At 42.5% G+C, this 23,300-nt stretch overlaps 1 protein-coding gene across 3 annotated transcripts in view; it reads left to right on the forward strand.

The window, feature by feature from the left end:
* The window catches only part of CFAP74 (cilia and flagella associated protein 74), an 80,790-nt gene that overhangs the window by 50,009 nt on the left and 7,481 nt on the right, over positions 1-23,300 (forward strand). For all 3 annotated transcript variants that reach the window (XM_060276180.1, XM_035120977.2, XM_060276181.1), the window contains exons 22-32: positions 1,785-1,913; positions 7,168-7,255; positions 8,446-8,619; positions 9,659-9,792; positions 11,282-11,558; positions 12,630-12,764; positions 13,704-13,831; positions 15,262-15,396; positions 17,886-17,995; positions 19,678-19,733; positions 21,697-21,816. In XM_060276180.1, coding sequence (XP_060132163.1) covers positions 1,785-1,913; positions 7,168-7,255; positions 8,446-8,619; positions 9,659-9,792; positions 11,282-11,558; positions 12,630-12,764; positions 13,704-13,831; positions 15,262-15,396; positions 17,886-17,995; positions 19,678-19,733; positions 21,697-21,816 — 1,486 coding nt within the window. The remainder of the gene's footprint in view (positions 1-1,784; positions 1,914-7,167; positions 7,256-8,445; positions 8,620-9,658; positions 9,793-11,281; positions 11,559-12,629; positions 12,765-13,703; positions 13,832-15,261; positions 15,397-17,885; positions 17,996-19,677; positions 19,734-21,696; positions 21,817-23,300) is intronic.

A 23,300-nucleotide genomic window follows, 5' to 3' on the forward strand; every position in this document is an offset into this window, starting at 1 on the left:
CCTCAAATGCGGGCAAAGTCCTGTTGACCCTTTCCTTCCCAAGGTTAACAGCAGCAGAGCATTGGGCAGGCAGCTCATTTATATTAGCCTTTGTTGAGTCGTTCACATGTGTCAGAAGCAACTCGGGTCCATATTAAAGGAAGTGATGGGGAAGCTGTGCTAGTTGCCAATCATCATTAACGTCAATGGATCTATTCTGAATAGGGTTGCATCCATTGCTAATCCTAATCAGAGTAGATCCATTGAAGTTAATGATAATGGCTAATTTAGGTACTGTACATTCCTTTCAGTGGGTGTACTCTGAGTAGGATTTGGCTACAACCAAGTTCTTTAATTTTTTAGAAATTAAGCAGGTTTTGTTGTTGTTGTTGTTGTTGTTGTTGTTGTTGTTGTTGTTGTTAAGGGACGGGGCTTCTTATCCCTCTCTCTTTTTCATTTTTCTGTATAAAAACTATTAAAAGTAAAGTAATTCTTTTTTAAAAAGCAGGGCAGGTGGTCCAGAATTAGACTGAATTAGACTAGATTGGCTCTGGATATTTGTATTTTATTTAGCTGTTCTACGAATACTGGTTATAACGGTAACAAAGTAATTAATTGATTAGCTATTATATGCCCTTTGCCCATGTTTTTATATTGTAGTTTTATAGGGAAATAAGATTCCTATTTCTCTCCACAGCACTTTTACATATGGAAATTTTAAAAGAAAAAAAGTTTAGGTTTTGTTTCTTGGCAGACAAGCACCATCCCACTTGTAGGCCATGGAAGCTCAATTTTTGCTTTTTAGAAATGATTCTGTCATCTCCCCTGACCAGCCATTGCTGACGCCCCTCCCCCCTTTTTTTGAATCCATAGATTTTGCTAGCTAGATGTTGAGTCTTGCTATTTTTAACTTGCTCCCCTTTATCACTATTTCACATTCTAGTTAAATGCAAGCAAATACAATTGAATGGTATTTATTTTTCTCTTTTTTTCTTTTCTTTTCCTTTCTTTTGCTATTTTTGTTGGAAAGGGATACATCCTAAACTCCTTACTAGAACTAGACCCCACTGAGATTCTTCACAGTTGGAAGGAAATGAATAAAGCTGCTATCTCAGAAATTCAGTTTACAAGTGTGACAAATGTCAAGTTATGTAAGAGACTTTCCTGGGTCTAGATAACACCCACTACCAGGAAAGGGATTATAAGTATAGTGGCAGAGTATCTTTGTTATCAGATCCATTTGCTTCATCATCACAATGCAAATCCAAGGTTTTCAGGTGTTCCCGATAGAAAACTGTCAAGTTGCTTAGCCCCAAACCTGAGCTGCTTTTCATAATTTTTTTAACCAAATATCAATCCTTTTTTGTTTTCTTTGTATGGTGTTCAGGATCCTGCACTGGACGAAACATCTCCTACTAATTGCTCCTTAAATGAGATGTTTTTGCTGTCTTAAAATATAGGCTATTTAATTTCTGAACTCATCCCCTTTCCAAGGTTAAAACACTCTGGAAATTGTAGCTCGATGAGGAGAAGCAGGGTCTTCTAACAACTCTCAGAACCCTTAACAAACTGCAGCTCCCAGAATTCTTTGGGGAAAGAAACCATGACTGTTGAAAGTGGTATCATAGTGCTTTAAATGCAGGGTGTGAATGTGGCCTGAGAGAAGCCAAAATTAACATATTCACCTATCATTGTGTATTTGTGCAATGGAGAAGAAATGGTAGCTGATGCAGTCAGATCTGTCAGTAGAGGTGGCCAGAGCATCTAATGTCATGCCAACTCAGATCTTCCCCTTCTCTTTGCAGAGCAAAAAGTGCCTTGCGGTTGAAGTTTGAAGTTTGCAAGGAACTTGCCAACCACATGGAGCTGCTTCCAAAGACAGGCTACATTCAAGCTCATTCATCCTTTAGTGTGCAGCTGAAGTTTCTGCCAAGGTAGACCTCAGCCATCCATGGCCAGGTGTCTCAATTCTATTTAAATGCTAATTTTTATTATTTTTATATTTATTAGCTTTACATACCATCCTTTGTCCATACATAGCATACTATCTATACAACATAAACTTCTGAATGGTTATATAAATACAACTATGACAATAAGAAATATATTATGAAATGCATATTCTTATAACAGCAGCAAGATAAACAATAAAGAAGAAAACCCACAGCAGGGTATCTAAAATACAAAGCAGTACACAAATACAGAACCTTTTCTCTATCCAAAGGCAGTTCTTATCCTGCCCCCACCTTCCCCAAAAATCACCCTGGGAGCTTTCCTTTCTTCCCCTAGTCTCCCATCCTGGGAGATCTTTATTTCCCTGCTCTTTCTGGGATCCTTCCATCATCTATTTGCCTTTTTCATGTGGGTGCAGTCATTGGCCCCTAATGACATCCCACTTCTCCAGCTCCCAAAGCAGCCTACAAAAATTTCAGAACAATGCAGACCATGGAAATGGGAACAGAAGGTAGCAGCAAGACTATTTCATAATGTGTCACCCAGGGTATGAGAGAATAAAACCATAGGTTGTCCATACCAGAGATGGTGGCCCTTCAGATATCATTTCTATCTTACCTTTCCTCCAAGGAGCTCAATGTAACATACCGGTATGTGATACTTTATCCACTTTTAGCCTCACAACAACCTGGTGAGGCAGGTTAGACTGAGTGGCAGTGAGAGGACCAAGATTACACAATGATAGGGAAATGCTATGATGAGTGTGGGATGACTGACTGACTAATGGGAAGATGTGTAAACACCCCATTAGCAAATCAGAATGAATGCAGGACAAATGCTCAGTGATGTAGAACACCCGACAAGAATATCAGAAAAAATGCTCAATATAAGCCCAGACATAGTGTAATCTCTGCGTAAGCCTTTGTGGAAGCATATCACGATGAATAGTCAATAAATAGGTAGTCTGTGCTCCCCATCAAGGACTCATAGGATTGTACTGTTGGTGTGTAATTGTGTGACCTTAACTAAGAGTTAATAACAACAACAACAACAAACAACAATTTATTATTTATACCGCGCCCATCTGGCTGGGTTTCCCCAGCCACTCTAGTGCGTCAAACATTTAAAGCTTCCCTAAACAGGGCTGCCTTCAGATGTCTTCTAAAAGTCTGGTAGTTGTTTCTCTCTTTAACATCTGGTGGGAGGGCGTTCCACAGAGTGGGTGCCACTATCGAGAAGGCCCTCTCATGGTTCCCTGTAACTTGGCTTCTCGCAGCGAGGGAACCGGCAGAAGGCCCTTGGTGCTGGACCTCAGTGTCCGGGCGGAACGATGGAGGTGGAGACGCTCCTTCAGGTATACTGGGGAAAGGGAAGATGTGATAACTTTCCTGTGCTCAGCTTAATCGTAAGAAAAGATTAATCACCAGTTCATCCAACAATAGCATTTAAACAGCACAGATGTGAACTATGCAGCATGCTATTTAAATATTGTCAGTGGTTTGCCCACGTTAAGGAATACACTTCTGACTACCATGTAGTTTAAAAGGTTTATTGGCTCTTTCCCACCATGCCCCCCCCCTTTAAACATATTTACCGGTAGGAGTGCCCAGAAAGGAAATTGACTTGGATTACATTCCTACTATGCAGTGATGGCTGCCAACTTGAATGGCTTTAAAAGAGTATTAGGCAAATTTTCAGACTATGCATGGAAAAGGTCCTTCTATCTGCAGTTTTCCAGTCCCTGGGCTAAAGGCCATCAGGTCACAGGGTTGGGAAGGATTTTGCCTGAGACTTTAGAGAATCACAGAACTACATAGACCAAGATAAAAGCAGCATCAGCATCTGTTATTTGCATTCTGGTGGAATAAATTACCAGAGCACTTTTTTGCAGTAGAGCCTTAAGAAATGCAAACACTGCATGTCTCTGTGCAGAATTAAATTCCTATCCCATTATAGAAAGAGAGTTACCATTATTATGACAGTTTCCAATCCCTAAACTTCAAATGTTGTGAAACACTGCTATAGTTTTGTCAAGTGGATAGAGGCGACACAGCTTGGATTTAAAATGTTAATCTGCATTTCGGGGGGGGGGGTACTGGGGGAAAGCTTCAAAGGAGATTTGATGAGATTAAGGAGGTTCTGACTCATGAAATAAGCCCCAGACTGGTTCACCAAGCAGAGATTGGATAAAAGGCGATGGGGTGCATGGAAGGCAGAGTGGGGTTACACGGAGGGTTTACACAAGTTTGGTGTTGAAAATGTTAAGCCAAGGCCATTTTAATGGAAATGCTAGACTGGCTCTGATGGCTCATACTTTGCATGAAAAAGGTCTCAGGTTCAATCCCCAGATGAACTACAACACCCATAATCCCAGACCACTCCCAAACCACTGGCCATGCTTGCTAGACCTGATAGGCATTCTGATTCAGCAACATTTGGAGGGTCAAAGGTCCCCCACACCTGCTGTATGAGATGGTTTTCCATGTCCCTGCATCCATCACACCACATCACCTAAGAGTCATCCATTTGAAGGTAATTTTTATCACTGCCCTGCTTTGCTGAATTTCTGATAGAGTGTTAATGTGTGTGTAAAACACCTGCTTCCCTTTGTGTTTATGTGTCTAAGTATCAATGTGCAATTTGTATATGGTCTTTGTATCCATCCAGTTTCTCAGCAGATGCCAAACCTATGGTTGCAACTGACCACTTGTTGGCTCTGCCATCACTCCATGTCAACTACCGGTAAATGTGTGATCTAGAAACACCTCTGGCACTCCCCACATGGCTGTCCCATCAATAATTTTCTCATGAAGGAAACCCTGAGAAGCTTCTGAGGGGTTCCAAAAGAGGGGCTTTTGTTCATAGTGGTTGTTTGGGAGGACAAATTCTAGCAGAAGCCTGAGTTCCATGAATGGATCCTTGCTCTCTTCTGAAAAAAACATACAATGACTTTTGTGGCAATGCTTGACTACGAAAGAGGACAACTTGATATAATTGTTGCAGTTTTATAATCTAAAAGATGCCCTTTTTATATGGAAAATTTGTCTTTTTTCTCAAGAATATTGCATAATTTGTTAGCTGAAGGTGTTCATTTAATGGCTGGCTTGAAAATAGGTTGTCATATTATATTCTAAGCGTTGTCTCCAACTAAATGTTGCTCAGAGCAAGTTAGTCATGGCCATGAATTTCAGTGGGTCTGCTCTGAGTAGGAGAAAATCATAAATCCGTTGCCAATCGTTTCTTCAGAAAAGGATTTCAAATGTATTCACATGACTAAGTATGGCAGTTTTGTATTGTATACTGATTGTTTACTCAGTTTTTCTCCCTCTTTTTTATAAATATTGTTTTATCAACTTACAGAATATTGTTTTCCTTGATTTGATTTTGATAGTCTAACAATATTACAAAGATTTTGTCAACATATACTGGGCAACTCATTAAATAATTTCCCCCTTTTAGAGTCTATTTTGAGGTTACCTCCTCCTTTTTAAATTTGAAAACCATACATCTACAACATTTTCACAGCATTGCTTCCACTTTTTATAATATTATAAAAGGAAGGAAACCAAATATATATGACCTTGTACCGGCTCACTAGCGACCCATTTTTTCAAAGCAAAGACTCCAAGACAGAACACTGTCTCCCTGGAGACAAAATGGGGGAAATCACTCTGTGTTATAGGACCCAGAGATTATAAATAGGATGGGGGTTCTAAAAATGATACATTGTTTGTACTAATTTGGCTCAAAATTGCAAACAAGGTTTGCGCTAGGCAAGAAGCTCTGGCAAGCAAAACCCTACACATCCCCTCTCTGTGGTGGGTAATCAGACAGACGGAGATGGTCTTTAAGACTCTCCTTGCAGCCTGCTATTATTTCAGTATCTGTGTGGTATTGCCTTCCTATTGATACTGACTCAGAAGAGCTGGTAATTAATTAACGTCAATGTCAAAAGGAACAGATTGCCCAAGATTGGTGTCTCATCTGTGCTCCTGACTACAGCTGGGGCCGAGGAAGCTTGCATACTGATTACCGAGCAAGTTTCTAAAGCCCTATTTATAGTCGTCAATATTTTGCTAGGAAAAGAGCAATATATCGGTTAATACTTTCTTAAAACGCTGGTAAATACAACATGGCCCCATAATCAGCTCCCTTTAGTAATGCAAGCCGAGAACACTTATGAGAGCATTAATGGGAATTACACGCAAAGAAACAGGGGCCAAGACCCTTTCATGTGCTTTGCAGTTCCCACATGGAATTGGTACTTAAAAATACACTGTCGCACGAAACAAGCCTGGATTTTACACTATCTACATTTCACGAATCAATTGCTATCAGTTCACCAATTTGATGCAGTATTAGGTGGGGGAAGTTGTTATTTAAGGTTTTGAAAGAGGTAGGCAATTATTAACATCATTTGCATGATCTAAACACTTAATGTGAAACTTTTCTATGAGCATTTGTATCTGGGTGAAATACATTTCAAGCCTGTACTGTAGGGCTAGGGAACTTTGACCCTCCAGATGTAGTTGGACTCCAATTCCAATCAGCCCCAGCAAGCACACCTAATGGTTGGGAATGATGAGAGTTGTAGTCCACCACCTGGAGGGCCAAAGTTTCCACTGGAAGCATATTTCCAGATAGCATTACTTGCAGAGGTTTAGCAGACATTCTTCAAGAGCATGTGCCTCATTTTGTTTGAGCTGAAACAGCTTCTCAAGGACTGTCCCCAGCTTCTTGTAAGGTTTGGCTACATGCTAACAGGACAAAAGTCAGCCATGTTAAAAGGCTTTCATAATGATTTCCACCAGAACAAGAGCACTACATTGTACCAGAAATCAGCAGGTGGAAGCTGCTGTGAGGAAGCCCTTATCGCTCATGTTTTCATTCATCACTGAATAATTAGGTTATAATTGGATACCTTGAAATTTTTCAATCTGGATTTCCCCCCAAATGCCTAAAAACCATTGGGCAATATTAGACACCTCTATTTAGGGCTCCATACTCAGATACTTCAATAAGAAAATCTATGTTGTGGAAATGAAGGACATCTTCAATCCCTCAAAGCAAATATTCCTCTGCTTTTCCTTCCTCTTGTTCACACCATCAAAGTCTGTCCAAGGTTTCTCACTGGCTCTCTCAGCAATGAAGAGCTTAAACCCATCCATAGTGTCTGATTCCTTCTGCTTGGTATTCTTGGCTCTTTAAAGAGTATGTGTTACTTTGCTGTTTCAGGCACTCTCTTCGAGAAGATGCAAGGAAGTACTTTGATGTAAAAACAAGAGTTCTGGAAGTCCCAATGATGATCATGGTTTCAGATCAGGTTGGTGGTGCAAGATTCAGCTGCTTGTTGTTAGAGAACAAGGGAAGGTTGTGTCCTGCTCAGGTAGGATGAGAGCCTGCTGGGTGTGGTCCAGGTCTGAGGGAAATGGTTTGAGTAGCATAATATCAATCAATGGTAGGAAACAGAGAACCAAGTACAGCTGAGGTGGGGAGCCTCAGGTCTGGAAGCCAAATGTGCCCACCCCATGATGAGGGCTTCTCTATTTGACCCTCAAGACCTTAGGCTATACTCACTATCCTCAGATCATCCCTCTTTGCTGACCTGGCTCTGTACCCTTCTTCAAGGGCATGACTGGAATGTGTCCTTGAGATATAATAATGTTTCTTGCTTGCCTGGATGTTGCATGGGAAAATGTGTATGCAGGAACTTTTGAGTTTGGCATGACTCGAATGTAGCCTACTGTAAGAAGGTAGGGCACATCAGTTTGCCCTACCTCTAGCCCCACCCACTTTGGCACTGACCCCCGCGCACCCCTTGAAGGTTACCCATAAATGAATGTAGCTCCTCAGCTAAAAAATATTCCTCAGCTGTGAAGTACAGGGATTGGGCCAGAATGGTTTTCTTCAGAACCTAGGAGAGCTCCCCAGGCCAGCAGGAGTTGCCTTGAAGGGATAAAAAGTCTAAGACTGTAACCTAAAGCACAGTGTTCAGTTTTAATTTTTTATATGGTATTTATTAAATTTTCCATTTTAACAATCCAATCAAACCACATCGTATATTCAAAATTATACATATTATTCAATAATCAAACGGTCCAAATATTATGCCAAATTATAATTTTTTCAGGGGGACTTCACCATGCTCCGAGGTCGGGGGAGATCTGATCATACTTCTACTGCTTTTCATAATCATTCCCGATAGTTCCCAAAAGTCATTCTGATGTTTTCAGTTTAATTTTTTTAATCTATATGTTTCTCATGATGCGTCGCTCTCAGAGCATATCTACAAAGTGGACACATTGTTTTAATGGTAATTCTAGGGATCTCTGGGAATTACACTTAAGATAGTAAGGATGAGGAGAGATTTCTTAACAAAATTATTGGAACAATAAACTTGAGTTGACTCAATGTCACCCAGTGAGCTCCATATTTGAATAAAGATTTGGATCTGAATCTCTTCTGTCCTAATTCAATCATTACACCACAACACAACTTGTGTTCTTGTTTCAGAGTAAGCCAGTTGAATTTACTGTCCATGCAATCGTTACAACCTCAGATTTGGAGATCAGACCAACTGAAGTGGATTTTGGATTTTGCTCTATCCATGAAGCTGTCCAAACAACAATCACACTAACAAACAAAGCCATCCTTCCCCAGGAATTTGGATTTGTGGAACTCCCAGAGGTAAATACCTTCTTCTCAGTTTCTAACACAATAAATATTCCATGAAGTTTTGTACAGTCGTACCTCAGGTTACGAACACCTCGGGTTATGAACTCCGCAAACCCAGAAGTATTTTCTCCCCACGCGCGTTCTACGCATGCGCAAAGCGTGAAAATCACACTTTGTGCATGCGCAAAACGGCGCTTCAGGTTATGACCATTTGGGGTTACGAACTGCGTCCTGGAACGGATCGTGTTCAGAACCCGAGGTACCACTGTAACGGAGAGAATTGTACCCAAATGATTACAGTACTATCAGAGCTGCGTATATCTCATTTTAAATAAAATCTGTCCCATTAACAGCTCCGTTCTATAATGTGCATAAATTATCAAACTAAGCAAATGTATATCATTTCTTGTGTGTTGCATAATATATTCTAACATGTTAATTCATTCTGGTTTTACACATTATGGAAAAGTGGCAAGGAGCTATGTTCGTTTCACCCACACTTTCAAAGTATACAGTTTTATAGCCATGAGGGCTAGGAACTTGCCTTTTTTTAAAAAAAATGGAGATTTTCAGCATAATTGTGTTCCCAGTACTGCACTCTAGGGTCTTCTGTACTCCACTCAGAATATATGCAAACACACAGTCCTGATCATCACAATATGCATGGGATGGACCAAATGAATATCTGTTCCTGATAAGTGCATGATTAGGCAACGCATTTCCCCTGTTTCCATTTGATCTATAGTGCATCTTTTTTCTTTTTCTTTTGGTATATTCTCAATATTGTACATTTATTTTTCTCTTTTACTCCCTTTCTTTAAAAAAAGATTTTATTGAAAGATTTTCCCATAAGTAACAAAAGTACATGCAGTGTCTTTGTTTTTATATCATGAGAAGATGAATGAGTGTGATTTTTTTCTTCCACTTACAGAGTTGGGTTGGGGGGATCCAAATTGGGAGGGTTTAGAATAGGTAGGTTAGTTTCGGGAGGGTTATCATTTGGATCATAGCTAATTTGAGAGAGTGATGCTTTTTTACCTCTTTCTGAAAGTTTGTAGAAATTCAGCCCAATGATGGATTTGGAATGCTCCTGCCCCTTGAAAAGTTGCAGCTGGACATAATCTTCAAAGCCAAGCGGGCAAAGGAATACAGTTTTGAGCTGACTTGCAAGACTGAAATAAACAGGTGCACACAGAGTTTCAAGCCATCAAAGGTTCTGCCAATGAGGCAGGATAACCAGGTTTGATCCCCCAGTCTGATTCAGGTTTGCCTTAAATGGCCAAATCACATTGCAGAGAAGCAGTTAGTGGGAAGGAGGTGATGGCCAACCTATACCTGTTTACTGCTTTGGGGGTGCGGTGCTTGCATTCTTGCATTCTACATGCACATGCACACAGAGGCCACTTTTTGCTTAGCCAGGACCCTCAGAATGCTTCCAAATGACCTGTTCATTGACCATCCATCCTGATTTGTTTGCTGGGTGATCAGATGATATGGGCTATTTAATGAGCATGCAATCGGATTTCCTCACAGGGAGATTAGATGATGTGGCATGAAAGTGCTACCCCACACTTTCAAACTGCATTTCCCTGCCACTTTTCAACCTTTGGGGGAAGAAGTCTTCTTGTGCAAGACCCGACACGCAAACACACACACAAATCAACTATAATTGTGCAGTCTGGATTTGCTGGTGTGTGGTTGAATCCCACATGAAAACAGTGACAGCCTGGAAATGCCACCAGTCTTGGAGCCCTGCTGAGGGGAAATCAGCCAGGGTGGAAGAATTGCATAGGAAAATTAGCAGCTGTGGGACTGAGTTAAACATGCATTGCTACATGTCGCTTCTTCACAGCAAATCTTCCCCTGCTCTGGAGCTTTGCATTTTAGAACCAAACCCCAAACTTGAAAGTGAATATTTGCAGTTGCTCTACTTGTAATAAACCACCAGAGAACATTCCAACTTCTTTCAGCATTTCTGCAGTCATGTTTCAGCATCAGCAGCATCTTTTCAGTGAAGATTAAGTATTCCAGAAGTGAGACTTAGAGCAAAATGTTGCAGCATGAAGTGCTCCTGCGCAGTGTATTCATCCAGGATGCATGTTTTTGTAGGGCTGTTTGGGGAATGTTTCCCCTTTAAGCTTTTTGTTAAGAAAGGTTTTGACTTTTATACATCTTTAGGTCTATTCAAGGTGGACTCGTTGAAAATAAAAGACATGGCAAACTTAGGTCCATTTGATTGTACTGTATTCAATTAAATTGTACTCAGAGTACAGTAGTCATGCCCATTAATTTCAGTGGGTCTACTTTGCATAGGGCTAACATTGGAGACCCACCCAGTGGATCTACTCTAAGAATAACTTGGTTGATGCAACCTTCTTTGTCCTCTGCTGAAAACTCTTTCTTCAGCATGGGTATGGAGCCATTTTGGCTACATAAGCAACTACACTCACACCTGAATATCAGAATTAGAGGGGCTGTTTCCATCTTGTGTCATCATGGTTTGATTTCCATATAGTCTTGAGCCATAGGGGTGCCACAGAACCTGGAATGGGCAGTGAAATATATTGTTACTTGAAAGCAATGGGATACTTGTCATCGGACTTATTTAAAGTCTTGGCAGCAGGCTGCGTATTATGCTGTGACCGGATTTTTTCAGCTGTGTTTCCATTTTTAGAGAATTCAAGCTGTCATGCAAGGCAGTTGGAGTCCACCCTCCTCTTGAGCTCTCTCATAACTTGGTTAAGTTTTCCGCCACTGCTCTCAACGACGTGTCAACAGCAAATATCTTTGTGATCAACAATCACGTCAGTGTCAATCAGTTCACTCACAGTGTCCCAAGAGTTGGCAAGGGAGCAGTGGCCCCCGTTGGGCCAACTTCCTTCCAGTTCCTTGTTCCAGAAGACTCTCCCATTACAATCATGCCGTGCGTTGGAACTGTCCTGCCTGGAAAGGTAAACACAGACTCTCAGCCTATTAAAAGATCTGGATAAAAAAAGAACCTTCATGCTTATGGAGTACTACAGCCTAAAATAAAGTGTTGGGAGCACATGTAGTTTTAACTCACATTTTTAAAGAAGAAATGTAACCAGAGTCCTTTTTTTGTTCTCCACTAGATATAGTTGAGGCTTCTTAATAAGGAGAGCCTATGCTGCAAGCGTAAAACCCCAGATTTAGGAAGTAACATGGACATGAACTGGATTGTGTTCATTTGCTAGAAAATGTATATTTTGTGAGTACAGAGGTGGGCATGGGATTGACAGGCCTTGTGGGAGGGATCATACAGTGTAAGGACAGAAAAGGGCAAACAGAATGATCAAGGGACTGGAGTAACTCCCCTTTGAGGAACTGTTACAATGCCTTGGAGAGTTTTAGTTTAGAAAGCAAGTTGAGTAATGGGGGACATGATAGAGGCGTATAAGATTATGCACAGTTTGGAGAAAGTGGATAGGCCTCTATCACAATACTGTAACTTCATGGGGTCTTACAGTGCAGCTGAATGGTGGGAGGTTTACAACAGGCAAAGGGAGGTACATCTTCACACAGCACACAGTTAAACTGTGGAATTCGCTGCCACAAAATATAATTCTGGCTACCACTTTAGATGACTTTGAAGGGGGATTTGACAAATCCATGAATGCTACCAGTCATAATATCTATATTACCTCCAGTATGTCTCTGAATAACAGTTGCTAGATATCATGTGTGCTAGAGTGCTATTCTACTCATTTCCTGCTGTGGAATTTCCATTGGAGCTCAAAGGGCCATTAATGGTTCCCTTCTTCCACATTTTATCCTCATAGCATTGAGGTGGAAAACAGTGGGAACAGGATACTGGATTGGATGGGCCTTTGGCCAAATCCAGCAGGCCTCCTGCTTTGTTCTCTATTGTGGATTGGATTGTCTGTTAAATGGAGCATAAGTCTGAACTTGGAACAACAGGTCTTGCATTCTTTCTGACTACCCAAGTTCATTCTGCATGTTCTCCTTCTTTCTGGCCTCCTCTCCCCTCCCCCCCATGCCAGAAATGCATGCTGGAAGTATCCTTCCGTCCAGTGTTGTGTGATCAGCTTATTAGGCTGGAGGCAGTCAACCTGCTATGCCAGGCTGCCGAAGCAAAGGCTCAGATGGAGAGGAAGGCTCGGGAGTTGGAACTGCAGGTAAGTGTGGGAGGGATCTATGCCTCCTGTATGTTGCTCATTGCAAAGAACATCTGTCATACCCATGTCACACTGTGTGGAGAGGCAGGTGCAGTTTTAGGAATTGCCAAGCGCTGCAGTGGTGGCTGATGCCCATTGCAACTGTTGGAGCAGGAGGCAAGGGAGCCCAAGAAGTAGGGAGGATCAAAGCCGATAACAGAGAAAGCCAACCAATTCTAGTTTTGTCCCCATCCTTTAATGGTGACACTGGCACTAAGGAAGAGGATTCTGGCAGGCAGTGGTTGTAAGTTAGAAGGGGGGGGGAGACACCTGGCTGCAGGCAGACAGGTTGGTGGGGCAGTGGCCATTTGCCCTAATGGACCAGCCTCTACTACCCATTCTTCAGCAACAGATAATCAAAGGCACATTGCCTCTGGTCCTGGAGATAATGATGGTCTTTCCTCATCAACCTCCTGTTAATAGTTTGCTCTCCAGACATGCCTTTTCTACCATATCCCTGCCCTTGCCCACAAATCAGCCCTTATCGACAAGCAGTCCATTACAAGAAGGGCTCAGAGAGCCAGAAGCAACTTGTGTGGGGAGAAGCCACTACAGTCACTTCCCAGAATGTAGATGGCTGTTGCTTTCCAGGAGGGGTGAGGCAACGGGGAGGTCAGTGTGGGGCAAAGGCATCACCAGGAGCACTGGATTGGCTCTGTGAGTGCATTTACACCATGCAGACCTTCCTGCCCACCTTGCCAATCCCCTCTGTAACGAAGTGTTCCACCTGCCAGAAAGCAAGCATAGTGACTCCTCTGCACCTCTGCAAGGGGCGCTTTCATCGGACTCCCCCATTCCAGCAGTTAGTCAAAATGTTTTGCTTCCCTGCTTCTCTCTCTCTCTCTCTCTCTCTCTCTCTCTCTCTCTCTCTCTCTCTCTCTCTCTCTCTCTCTCTGGCAGAGAAGGAAAGAGGAAGCCCTGCTTACCCGAAAAGATGGAAAGAAGCCATCAAGCATACTCTCCATCAGTCAAATCTCAAAGCATACCCGACCATTTCAGCCGCCCAACCCAGAGGACATCTCTCCAGAGTGCGTGAGAAAAGGCATCTTCCATTTCTGTCATCCACGGCTGACCAAGTGCACCTCTCCATGACTGTCGGGGTGCATGCCAGGGTGTGGACGGCTAATTTGGGCTGGCATTGGGAAATCTTTAGCACAATGCCCTCAGTGGGCCATCCTCCTACACTAGCACCCTTCCCCCCATTATGGATTTATCTAATGGTAAAATTGAGTAGCCAAGAGCTGCTGTTTCCCATAAACCCCAGAGTGATGCTTTGTCAAACTCCAGCATTGTGGGAATTATTTTTTTAATGGTGGCTCATAGCCACCCAGCATGAGAGTAGGCAGGATAGGCTTCAGGGATGGTAGATTCTGCTAGGGCATTGGGACCCCAGAATAACTGAAGACTTAAGAACAAACAAGCAGGAAACAGGCAAGCAGAGGTGCAATTCATTTGCAGAGCACCACAGTGGCTGCTCATGCACTGCTCCTGCACCTAATCAATAATCTACAATTTAGGATAGATTTCTAATGGATTAGCCAGCAGTCTCCCTTACAAAAGATGTGGCCAGCAACCTTGCTGTTAGATGGAACTCTCTCCAGCAGTCATTCTGGCTTCTCTTTACCCACTTCTGAGCAGGTAGGGCTGTAACTCAGTGGCAGAGCATCATTTATGGGGGTGTCAGAATTAACCTTTAATTGTGTAATTTGGGTTACCTACCATGGCACAGATTTTTAATTTTTTTATTGGTACACTTGTCAGGGGAAACCTTTTGCAAGTACTCCACACATGTCCATTCCTACTCCCTTTGACCCCTGCTCCAAACCCCCCTTATAGGTTTACCACACTCTCTGCATCCCCACCTAGAACCTCAATCCCCGCCTATGGGTCAGATCTGTCTGCCTCTTGCTCTACTTAGTGATGCCTGCCAGTAAAGTCATCTCTGCTCTGGTCTGAGATAACTGTGCCTGCAGCTGCCACAGACTCATCCCCCGCCTTGCTCTTCCCTCTTAGTCAGGCATCCCCAAACTGTGGCCCTCCAGATGTTTTGGCCTACAACTCCCATGATCCCTAGCTAACAGGACCAGTGGTCAGGGAAGATGGGAATTGGAGTCCAAAACATTGGAGGGCCAAAGTTTGGGGATGCCTGCTCTTAGTGATCCCTGGTAGGGAGCATAATAAAATCTCAGATCAGATCAAAGATTTCCAAGAGTGGCCAGTTGTGTGCTTCCCAGCAGGACCTAAAAACTAGACTTCTCCTGTTCCAGTTGCCTGTTCCACACTACTGGTATTCAGTGGCATACTGTACTGCCGTTGAACATGGAAGCTCCATTTAGCTGTGGATGACTCCTCTTCTGCTATAAATTCATCAAATCCACAGCCATGACTTGTTACCAAAAGGATGCGTGAGATTATTTGTTTTGCTTTTCCATCAATGTTCTCTTTTCCTCCTCTCTAGTTCCGAAGAGTATATCGCAGCTCATTTATCTCTGATCCGGAGCTTCGCCAACCACTTCGAAAAATATGTAATCCCTTGCCTGATAGCATGTGGAGATATAGATGAGAAGAAAGGAGCTGAAAACCTACGCTACAAGTACAGTGATGAATGTGGAACTAAATATATACAGAGCCACCTGCCAGGCCATTGATTCAGCTAGCCCAGTATTGTCTGCCACTGAGAGGGAGAGCCTATGACTACTACCATTACTACTACTACTACTACTAATAATAATAATATTTATTTTTACAGTACCCCACTTATCTGCCTGGGTTGCCCTAGCCATTCTGGGTGGCTAGTTTTTGTTGGACTCCAACTCCTATCATCCCAAAGGATTGGCCATGCTGGCTGGAGCTGTTGGGAGGCAGGGTCCAGCTACATCCAGAGGGCCACAGGATCCCCATCTGCATTGTAATCAGCCTTAATAAAAGACAGTGCAACTACTCCTGCAGAGACACAGCAGGCAGCCTTCTTTTTTGGGTGATGTTCTCAGCTCCCAAGAGCCTTCTGTCCAAGGAAGGGAAACCTGTGGGCCTCTGAGATGATGTTGAGAGAAAGATACATACATTTAGTCAGATCAAAATAACCATTCTTATGGAGCTGAATGGTGCTGCAATCTTGTTAGGATGGCTCTGAATTCTCTCAATCCGAATCAGGGGTAGGGAACCTGTGGCCCTCTGTGATGTTGTTGGACTACAGCCCCCATCGTCCCTCACCATTGGCCATGCTGGCTAGGACTGATGGGAGCTGGAGTCCAACAACATATAGAGGGCTGCAGGCTTCCCATTCTTGGTCTGTTATCTAAAAGTGGCTCTCCAAGGTCAATTCTCCTTCCCCTTCCAACTGTGGAGACGCTGGGGATTAAAGCCAAGGCCTCCTGCATGCCGAGCAGGTGCGTTATCTGGGAGCTGCAATCCCCCATACAGTTCATGTGGCGGGGGTGTTGTTGTTGTGGTTGCTTTGGCTACATCTGTAGCTGCTAAAATTAGCAAGTAGTCTGTGTGCCTGTTGCAACAGACACAGACTTCTTTGCGTCACAGGATAATTAAAGGCTAGAACTTGCTCAAGCATACTTTTGTCAGACTTGTACCATGGTCATATAGTTTTAAATGCCTTGAGCATAGATGTAGATGGGAGTTGGGGTGTGGGTGTGAGAGAGAGAGCGCACACTGCTTCCCCCGCCACATGGCAGTGTATCAGAGGTCACTTTTAAAGTAGCTATTTTGTTCTATTAAATATGAAAATGTAAAAGGAAAAGGGGGAAAAAACACTTTGATTTGTTGTAATTTACCACTGCACTGATGGATTATTTGCAGTAGGGGTCGAGTGGATAGGTAAACCAGTTAAGAAGCCTACTACACAAAGCCAGCTGGAACAAGTGCTGCTGTGGTGTAGTTATTAGAGTGCTGGACTAGGACCCAAGAGGCCAGAGTTCAAATACCCACTCGACCATGAAGCTTTCTGGGTGTGACCTTGGGCCAGTCACAGTCTCTCAGCCTACCTACTTCACAGCGTTTTTGTGAGGATAGAATGGGATGAGGCTAATCCGTGTCCACCATCCTTTGTTCCTTGGAGAATAGGCGAGATATAAATGTAATAATAATAATAATAATAATAATAATAATAATAATAATTAATAAAACAGTAATAAATAATAAATTGGTTAGTGTAGCACAGTGGGGAAATGACTAAAATTAAACCCAGGCAGTTCTGGTTCAAATCTTACTTCTCTCATGAACTAACTTCATGGCTTTGGGCCAGGGCTGGAGAAGCTTTGGCCCTCCAGATGGTATTGTACTCCAGTTTCCATCAGTCCCAGCCTGCACAGCCAGTGCTCAGGGATGGTGGGAATTGTGGTCCAGAAGCCTCTGGAGGGCCAAAGGTTCCCCAGCCCACCCTTAGGCCAACCATTCTCTCTCATCCTCTGCCCCCTTGTGCAGCATAGGGAAAATGTATGTCTCTCCTACTTTTCAAGGAGTGTGGTTGTTGTTCATTAATTTATTTATAAAGTTCCTAGTTTCCTCAGCACCATACAAAGATTAAGAAAGGAATCTCAGTCCTTGGTCACAGGCTAAGAATTACAATGCAGAAAGAGAAAGATAATAGGAAAGCACATAAATTTGGGCACCATATTTTCGTTGTTGTCAGGATTAAATGAGGACCAAAGTAGTCATGATTCTCAATCCATAATGGACCTTACTTAGCCATGAAGGAGGGGGAGAGGTTTAGCCCTTTCTCCCCTCCCACTATTGTCCCAACAAAAATCCCCTCCCTTTACTCTATACTACCATTAGCCCAAAGGAAAAAGTTCCCCTTTCATACCTTCTAGCCTCTTAATTCTACTGCTGATTCAAAATCCATATTAGGGCAATATCATTTTTAGCCCCACCCAAATATCAGATATTGGTGCAGAAGCCTTCAAGTTCAAGAAAACTGTACTTCCTATTTTCAAGCCATGTTTGCACATACTTGAGACCTTGAATAAAACACTAGGGTGACTTGCAGTCCATATATTGGAACAACCAGATACCTTATACATTCTGAGAGCAATCATAATTTTTCTTTATTTTTGTGTGTGTTTGTAGCCCTTATTATACCTTGTACCTAGAGCTGCATTGTCCTGCCGTAGCACCTGCTGTCATGGTGACTTCGAATAATGGGAGAACAGTCTTCAACTTTGGGGATGTTGCCGTAGGTATGGAATCAAGCCTCCTCACACCCTATTGCTAGAACAGTGTTAAAGCAGCAAAAATATGTCATGAGTCTTAAGATGGAGTGTAGAAGGATGTGGCAGACCTTGGAAGATGCTGAACTCTCTTTCACTGGAGGTTTTTAAAGGGAGGTTGCATGGGCATCTGTCAAAGAATCTTTAGCTCTGATTTCTGCATTGCAGGGGGTTGGACTAGATGACCCTTGGGAAACACATGGGGTGACCTCCAGGCTGTAAACATTTTGCAGGAGGGATTGGAACACTTAACTGGAACTTTAGGTTTGTGCAGTTAAAGTGAATTAAAGGACCTGGCACAACAATTCCACTTTAAAAAAAAAAAGTGGTTTGGAAAGTGACAGGGAAATACATTGAGAATTGTGGAGTGAACAAATGATTAGTGGGCCAATGTGTAAGTACCCTGCAAAGCAAATCAGGATGAATATCAGACGAGCACTCATTTTCATATAACTGCTCCTTAAACAAACCAGATCAAATGCTCAGCAAAGAGCTGAGTTGGTTTAATCTCTACACAAGCTGCTCCCCCACTTTTTAAAACATAAAATCCACCCATTAGCCAGATCTGTCTTGAGCCTTGTAGGGAGTTAGGAATGTTTAAAGTGACATGACAGTGCTATAAATGTATAGCACAGATGGGGCTGTATTGTTGAATCAGGAAGGACTCCCTTGTCTGAGTCTTTGCTTTTACTGCAAACTCACTAGGTAACTTTAGAACACACACAGTCTGATTCTTGACATGGCTCAAACCATATACTATCCCTAAAAGGGCATTGGCAGCCACACTGTATTTATTTAACAAGCCTCTAAGCCAGGCATGTCAAACCTGCGGCCCTCCAGATGTTTTGGACTACAATTCCCATCCTCCCCAACCACTGGTCCTGCTAGCTAGGGATCATGGGAGTTGTAGGCCAAAACATCTGGAGGGCCGCAGGTTTGACATGCCTGCTCTAAGCCTTTCCCATAAAAAATGCAAATAATAATTAAAAATGCTAATACGTAGTTGGGGTTGTTATGGGGAGGGAGCAGGGGGAAATTGTAACTGATTGTATGTTTGTTCTTATATCCAAAATTAATAAACATTTTCTTTAGGTGCCAATAAAATCATATGTTAAAAAAACCTCAATTGACATAAACATCGATCAAAATATAAATAAAAGCAGTTTTGCAACAAATGCATGTCATGAACATTACATGCTAAAAATTGCATGTGTTGGTAGGCTTGTATAAACAAAAAAAGTTTTAGCAGGTGCTGAAAACTAAACAGTCAAGGCCCCTGACCAACATCAATGGACAGGGAGTTCCAAAGAGTAGGTGCTGCCACACTAAGGGATCAGTTCCTTGCAAGTACCAAATAAACATTGTGTGGCACTTGTGAAAAGTGTCCCCGTTCTACACATGGAACAGCTGGACCTCGTTGTCTTCCCTACTGAAACATCTGAAAGTATCTTAAGAATTCTTTGAGTTTTTTTGTTTTTTGTTTGTTTTCTGGAGTAAAATGAGAATGGCTTCTGGGTGGATTTTTAAAATAGACTTCCGCTGGCTTGATTTCCTGGCTTGTTTTTTTTATTGTTCTTATTTGTATGGCCATCCAATAAAGATGCTTTCTGGGTGGCTCACCTTTGTAAATGTGAGGTTCTCTTGTTTACTAGGTCACACAGTTAAGAAAGAAGTGAAGCTACGTAACATCTCCCAAGAACACCTGGTTGTATCCTTTGATCTGAATCATCCCCACTCTGTTGCCCAAAATCTGTGGCTGCTCAGTAGAAGACATCAACTGGACTCACCTCCTGCTTTTTGGGATGAAATATTCCAAAATAAAAACAATAGGATACCCACATATACTTCCATTTTCAAAGTCACAGGTTAGAATATTATATTATGGAGATACCTGCACTACTAATTTAAGTTGGGTACCCACTGAATTGGCATGATTGCAACCAGAGGATCCTGAAAATCATGGTTTGGTAAGAGAGTTGAGAATCACTAGAGGTTTCCTCCACCGCTTTGGAGAACTACTGTTCCAAGGGGTTTCCTGGGGAGCAAGAACAGTTTGTATCTGTAGTGGAGATTATACAAAAAGACAATGGAATAGTAGGTGCATCTTATAAGAGCACATCTCAGTTACTGACTTTCCTGTGCTGAGTGGGCAAGGATTGAAAGGGGCTATCTTATCTATTTGTTTGAAACCAACACACAATCTGGAACCCTGAAAAGGCAGTGTTCCCTGTCATCTGGATATAGGAGGCCCCTTCAGGCCTTCTGCACTCAACAATGGAGTGGGTTGGAAGCTGAGCAGGTGGGGTATTGTGCCCACTACCTGAACAAGGCCCTTGTGTTGGGGTATTGTGGGTAAATGAAAATGGCAGGGATCTTGGAGTCATCAGCTATAGATCACATTGCTTGTCACTGCCAGCAGCAATAGTGGGTAAGCCTGCTTGAGGTAGGGAACATAAAGTAAGATGATATTTTATATATACTGTACCATATTGTTTTGTGTACAACATGCCCCCTAATTCTGGGGACTCAAAATTAAGAAAGGGGGGCAGATTTCCCCCGTGTATAAGACTACCCCCCTTTAACATTATTTTTATTTAAAAAAACACCTAGATTTATACACGGAAAAGTACAGTATATTTCTGTTGCGTGGTGTTTTATAAATCTGCAAATAAATGAAATAGATGAGGCACTTTGCTACAACCTGCATATCAGCTGTCCACCATCTGATATTGTTCTTGGCATGTAATCTGAGGTGTTGGGGAATGGCCTGGTGGAGGGGCAGCCATGTCATTTATGCTAGTCTGTCGATCTCTTGCTCCTTCCACTTTTATTATTTTATTTTATTTTATTATTTTTAATGTATACATCATTTACATGCCAAAATGGCTTCTAAGTAGTTTACATGTGTAAAATCAATTATAAAATCTATACTGTACGTAATTAAAATACACAGTGAAACAATTTCATGAAAGCATACATCCATAGCTAATATCTGCAATGAAACAAGCCAGTACAAAAGCATAACAATTTTTAAAAAATTGTTAATTTTTTTTAAATTTAATTTAATTTTAATTTTAAAAAAGTTAAAACTATTAGATCATGATGTTAAAGTTCAAGAAAATGCTTGAACCCTAAACAGGTATGCATGTATTCAAGAGCCAGCAGAATGCCAATATTAATGGGGCCTCTCTTATTTCCGCAAGGAAGGCATTCCATACCACTGGTACCATCAGTGAAAAAACCCACCTCCATGTTACCATAAGCTGATAATAATAAGGCCTCTTCCTTTGCTTACAAGGTTTTTCAACATACTGCAAAGCAGAGTGCTGGTGAAACCCTGATCACACCTCCATCTTAAGTTGCTCAGAAACCAGTGTTTGCTTCTGCAGATCTAGATTAGCAGCTGCAGATTTTATGCAAGTGTACATCATAAGCCTGTGCCCAGAGTCTTTTATGTAGCCGGAAGTGCCCCTGTATGTCGTTAGGCAACACATGGCAACCCAACCAGGCTACAGTAGATCAATTCAGTCTTCCGGCATGCTTGCTAATTCTTGTAATAGTCCCTAGGTAACAGATTGCCATGGCTGTCTCCGTTTCTTTTCTTTTTTGGGGGGTGGAGTGGTTGCTTTGGTTACCACTAAACTTGTGTTTCCTTGAGCTGTCATTTTCAGCTGGGATATTCCTTCTTGAATCCCTTTGGGTCCTTCACTGTGCTAAATCCTATCTGGACACTGGAGGAAGGCGAATCCCGCAATCTTCTCATCTCATTCTGCCCAGAGGAGAACACACCAGTGAGTCTCTAAACAAGGAATTAGTTTAGTTTATTTCATTGGTGTCCCACCTTACCTCCAAGGGGATCGTACTGGAAGGGTGGAGAAGCTCAGGCCCAGGAATCAACTGCTATCCTCCAGGCTTCATTATTTGACCCTCAGAACTCTCCACAGGCCACAACCCCATCCACACCATTCCCTGGGCCTGCTGAAATTCTTTGAGGATGTGTCATTGAACTAGGATAGCTTGGATAAATGTGTGGGTTTTGAACTATGCTAATGCCTCTTCCTTACCTGGATAAAGGATGGAGGTAGGGATATGTGTGTTTGTGTAGAACAGGCATCCCCAAACTTTGGCCCTCCAGATGTTTTGGCCTACAACTCCCATGATCCCTAGCTAACAGGACCAGTGGTCAGGGAAGATGGGAATTGTAGTCCAAAACATCTGGAGGGCCAAAGTTTGGGGCTGCCTGGTGTAGAACATCTGACTTTTCAATGGTTGAAATGTTGCCTATATACAAAGGTAAGAGGCACATCCATTGCTTCCCCCCACCCTTTTTACCTCTGGCTTTGCCCACCACTGGAATGTGGCCCCTGGAAAGTTCTCCACAAGGAAATGTGGCCCTCTGGCTGAAAAAGGTTCTGCAGCCCTGGCATACTCTCCTCCGCACCCATTTTATCTTAGGGCCCTGTTTATATGTGATGCAGTGATGCAGACTTCATGACAGGTGGTTAATCGTGCATGAGTTCTGCATGCCCCCACCATGCTTAAATATACCTGTCACATGTGCTGTCCCACAATACATGCTGTGTTAGCATGCCAGCAGAGTCTCAGATCATGTATGCCTGGCTTGTTAACGCTGGGCAGACATGTTAAGTGCACAGGGAAGGGCCAAAACATTTTGCCGCCTGAGGCAGTGCAGGCAGCAGACACAGTTCCCCTCAAAGTCAGGCTACAAGGCCAGCTAGGTCATTTTGGCACCTGAGGGATGAAATCTCACAGGCACATCTTCCACCTGTCTGATGACAGTAATACAAAAAAAAATTCAGTTCAATTAACTATAAGTACAAACAAACAGACATATTAAAACAAAGAATGAATATGCATATATAAATATAAATGTGTATGTACATTTAAGTATACCACACATTCAAATGAAAGCCAGTGGAGCCAGAACCAATAACAGGCAGAGCCACCTCCTGACTGGTTGTAAGAAGGTAGGGAAGTGGTGGCTAGCTGAGAGGAGACTGAGGTTGGTGGGTCAGTGCCCCATTTGCTTATTAGTCCAAGTGTACAGAAAAGAAACATGGCTGTCCCTAGTGGTTTTCTTCTGTACAATTTGCCCTGAGAATGATGGAATGTCATCAAGTGTCAATGCTCTTGACTAAGTCCCACTGGGACTATTTGCCCTTTGAGACAAATAGGTCTAGCCATCCGTAATGGACACTTTACTATCAGTAGCCCCTAAATATCAGGAAGGTGACACTCAGCCTTTATTGAACCC

This window comes from Zootoca vivipara, chromosome 6 (assembly GCF_963506605.1).
Source record: "Zootoca vivipara chromosome 6, rZooViv1.1, whole genome shotgun sequence".
NCBI lineage: Eukaryota > Metazoa > Chordata > Lepidosauria > Squamata > Lacertidae > Zootoca > Zootoca vivipara.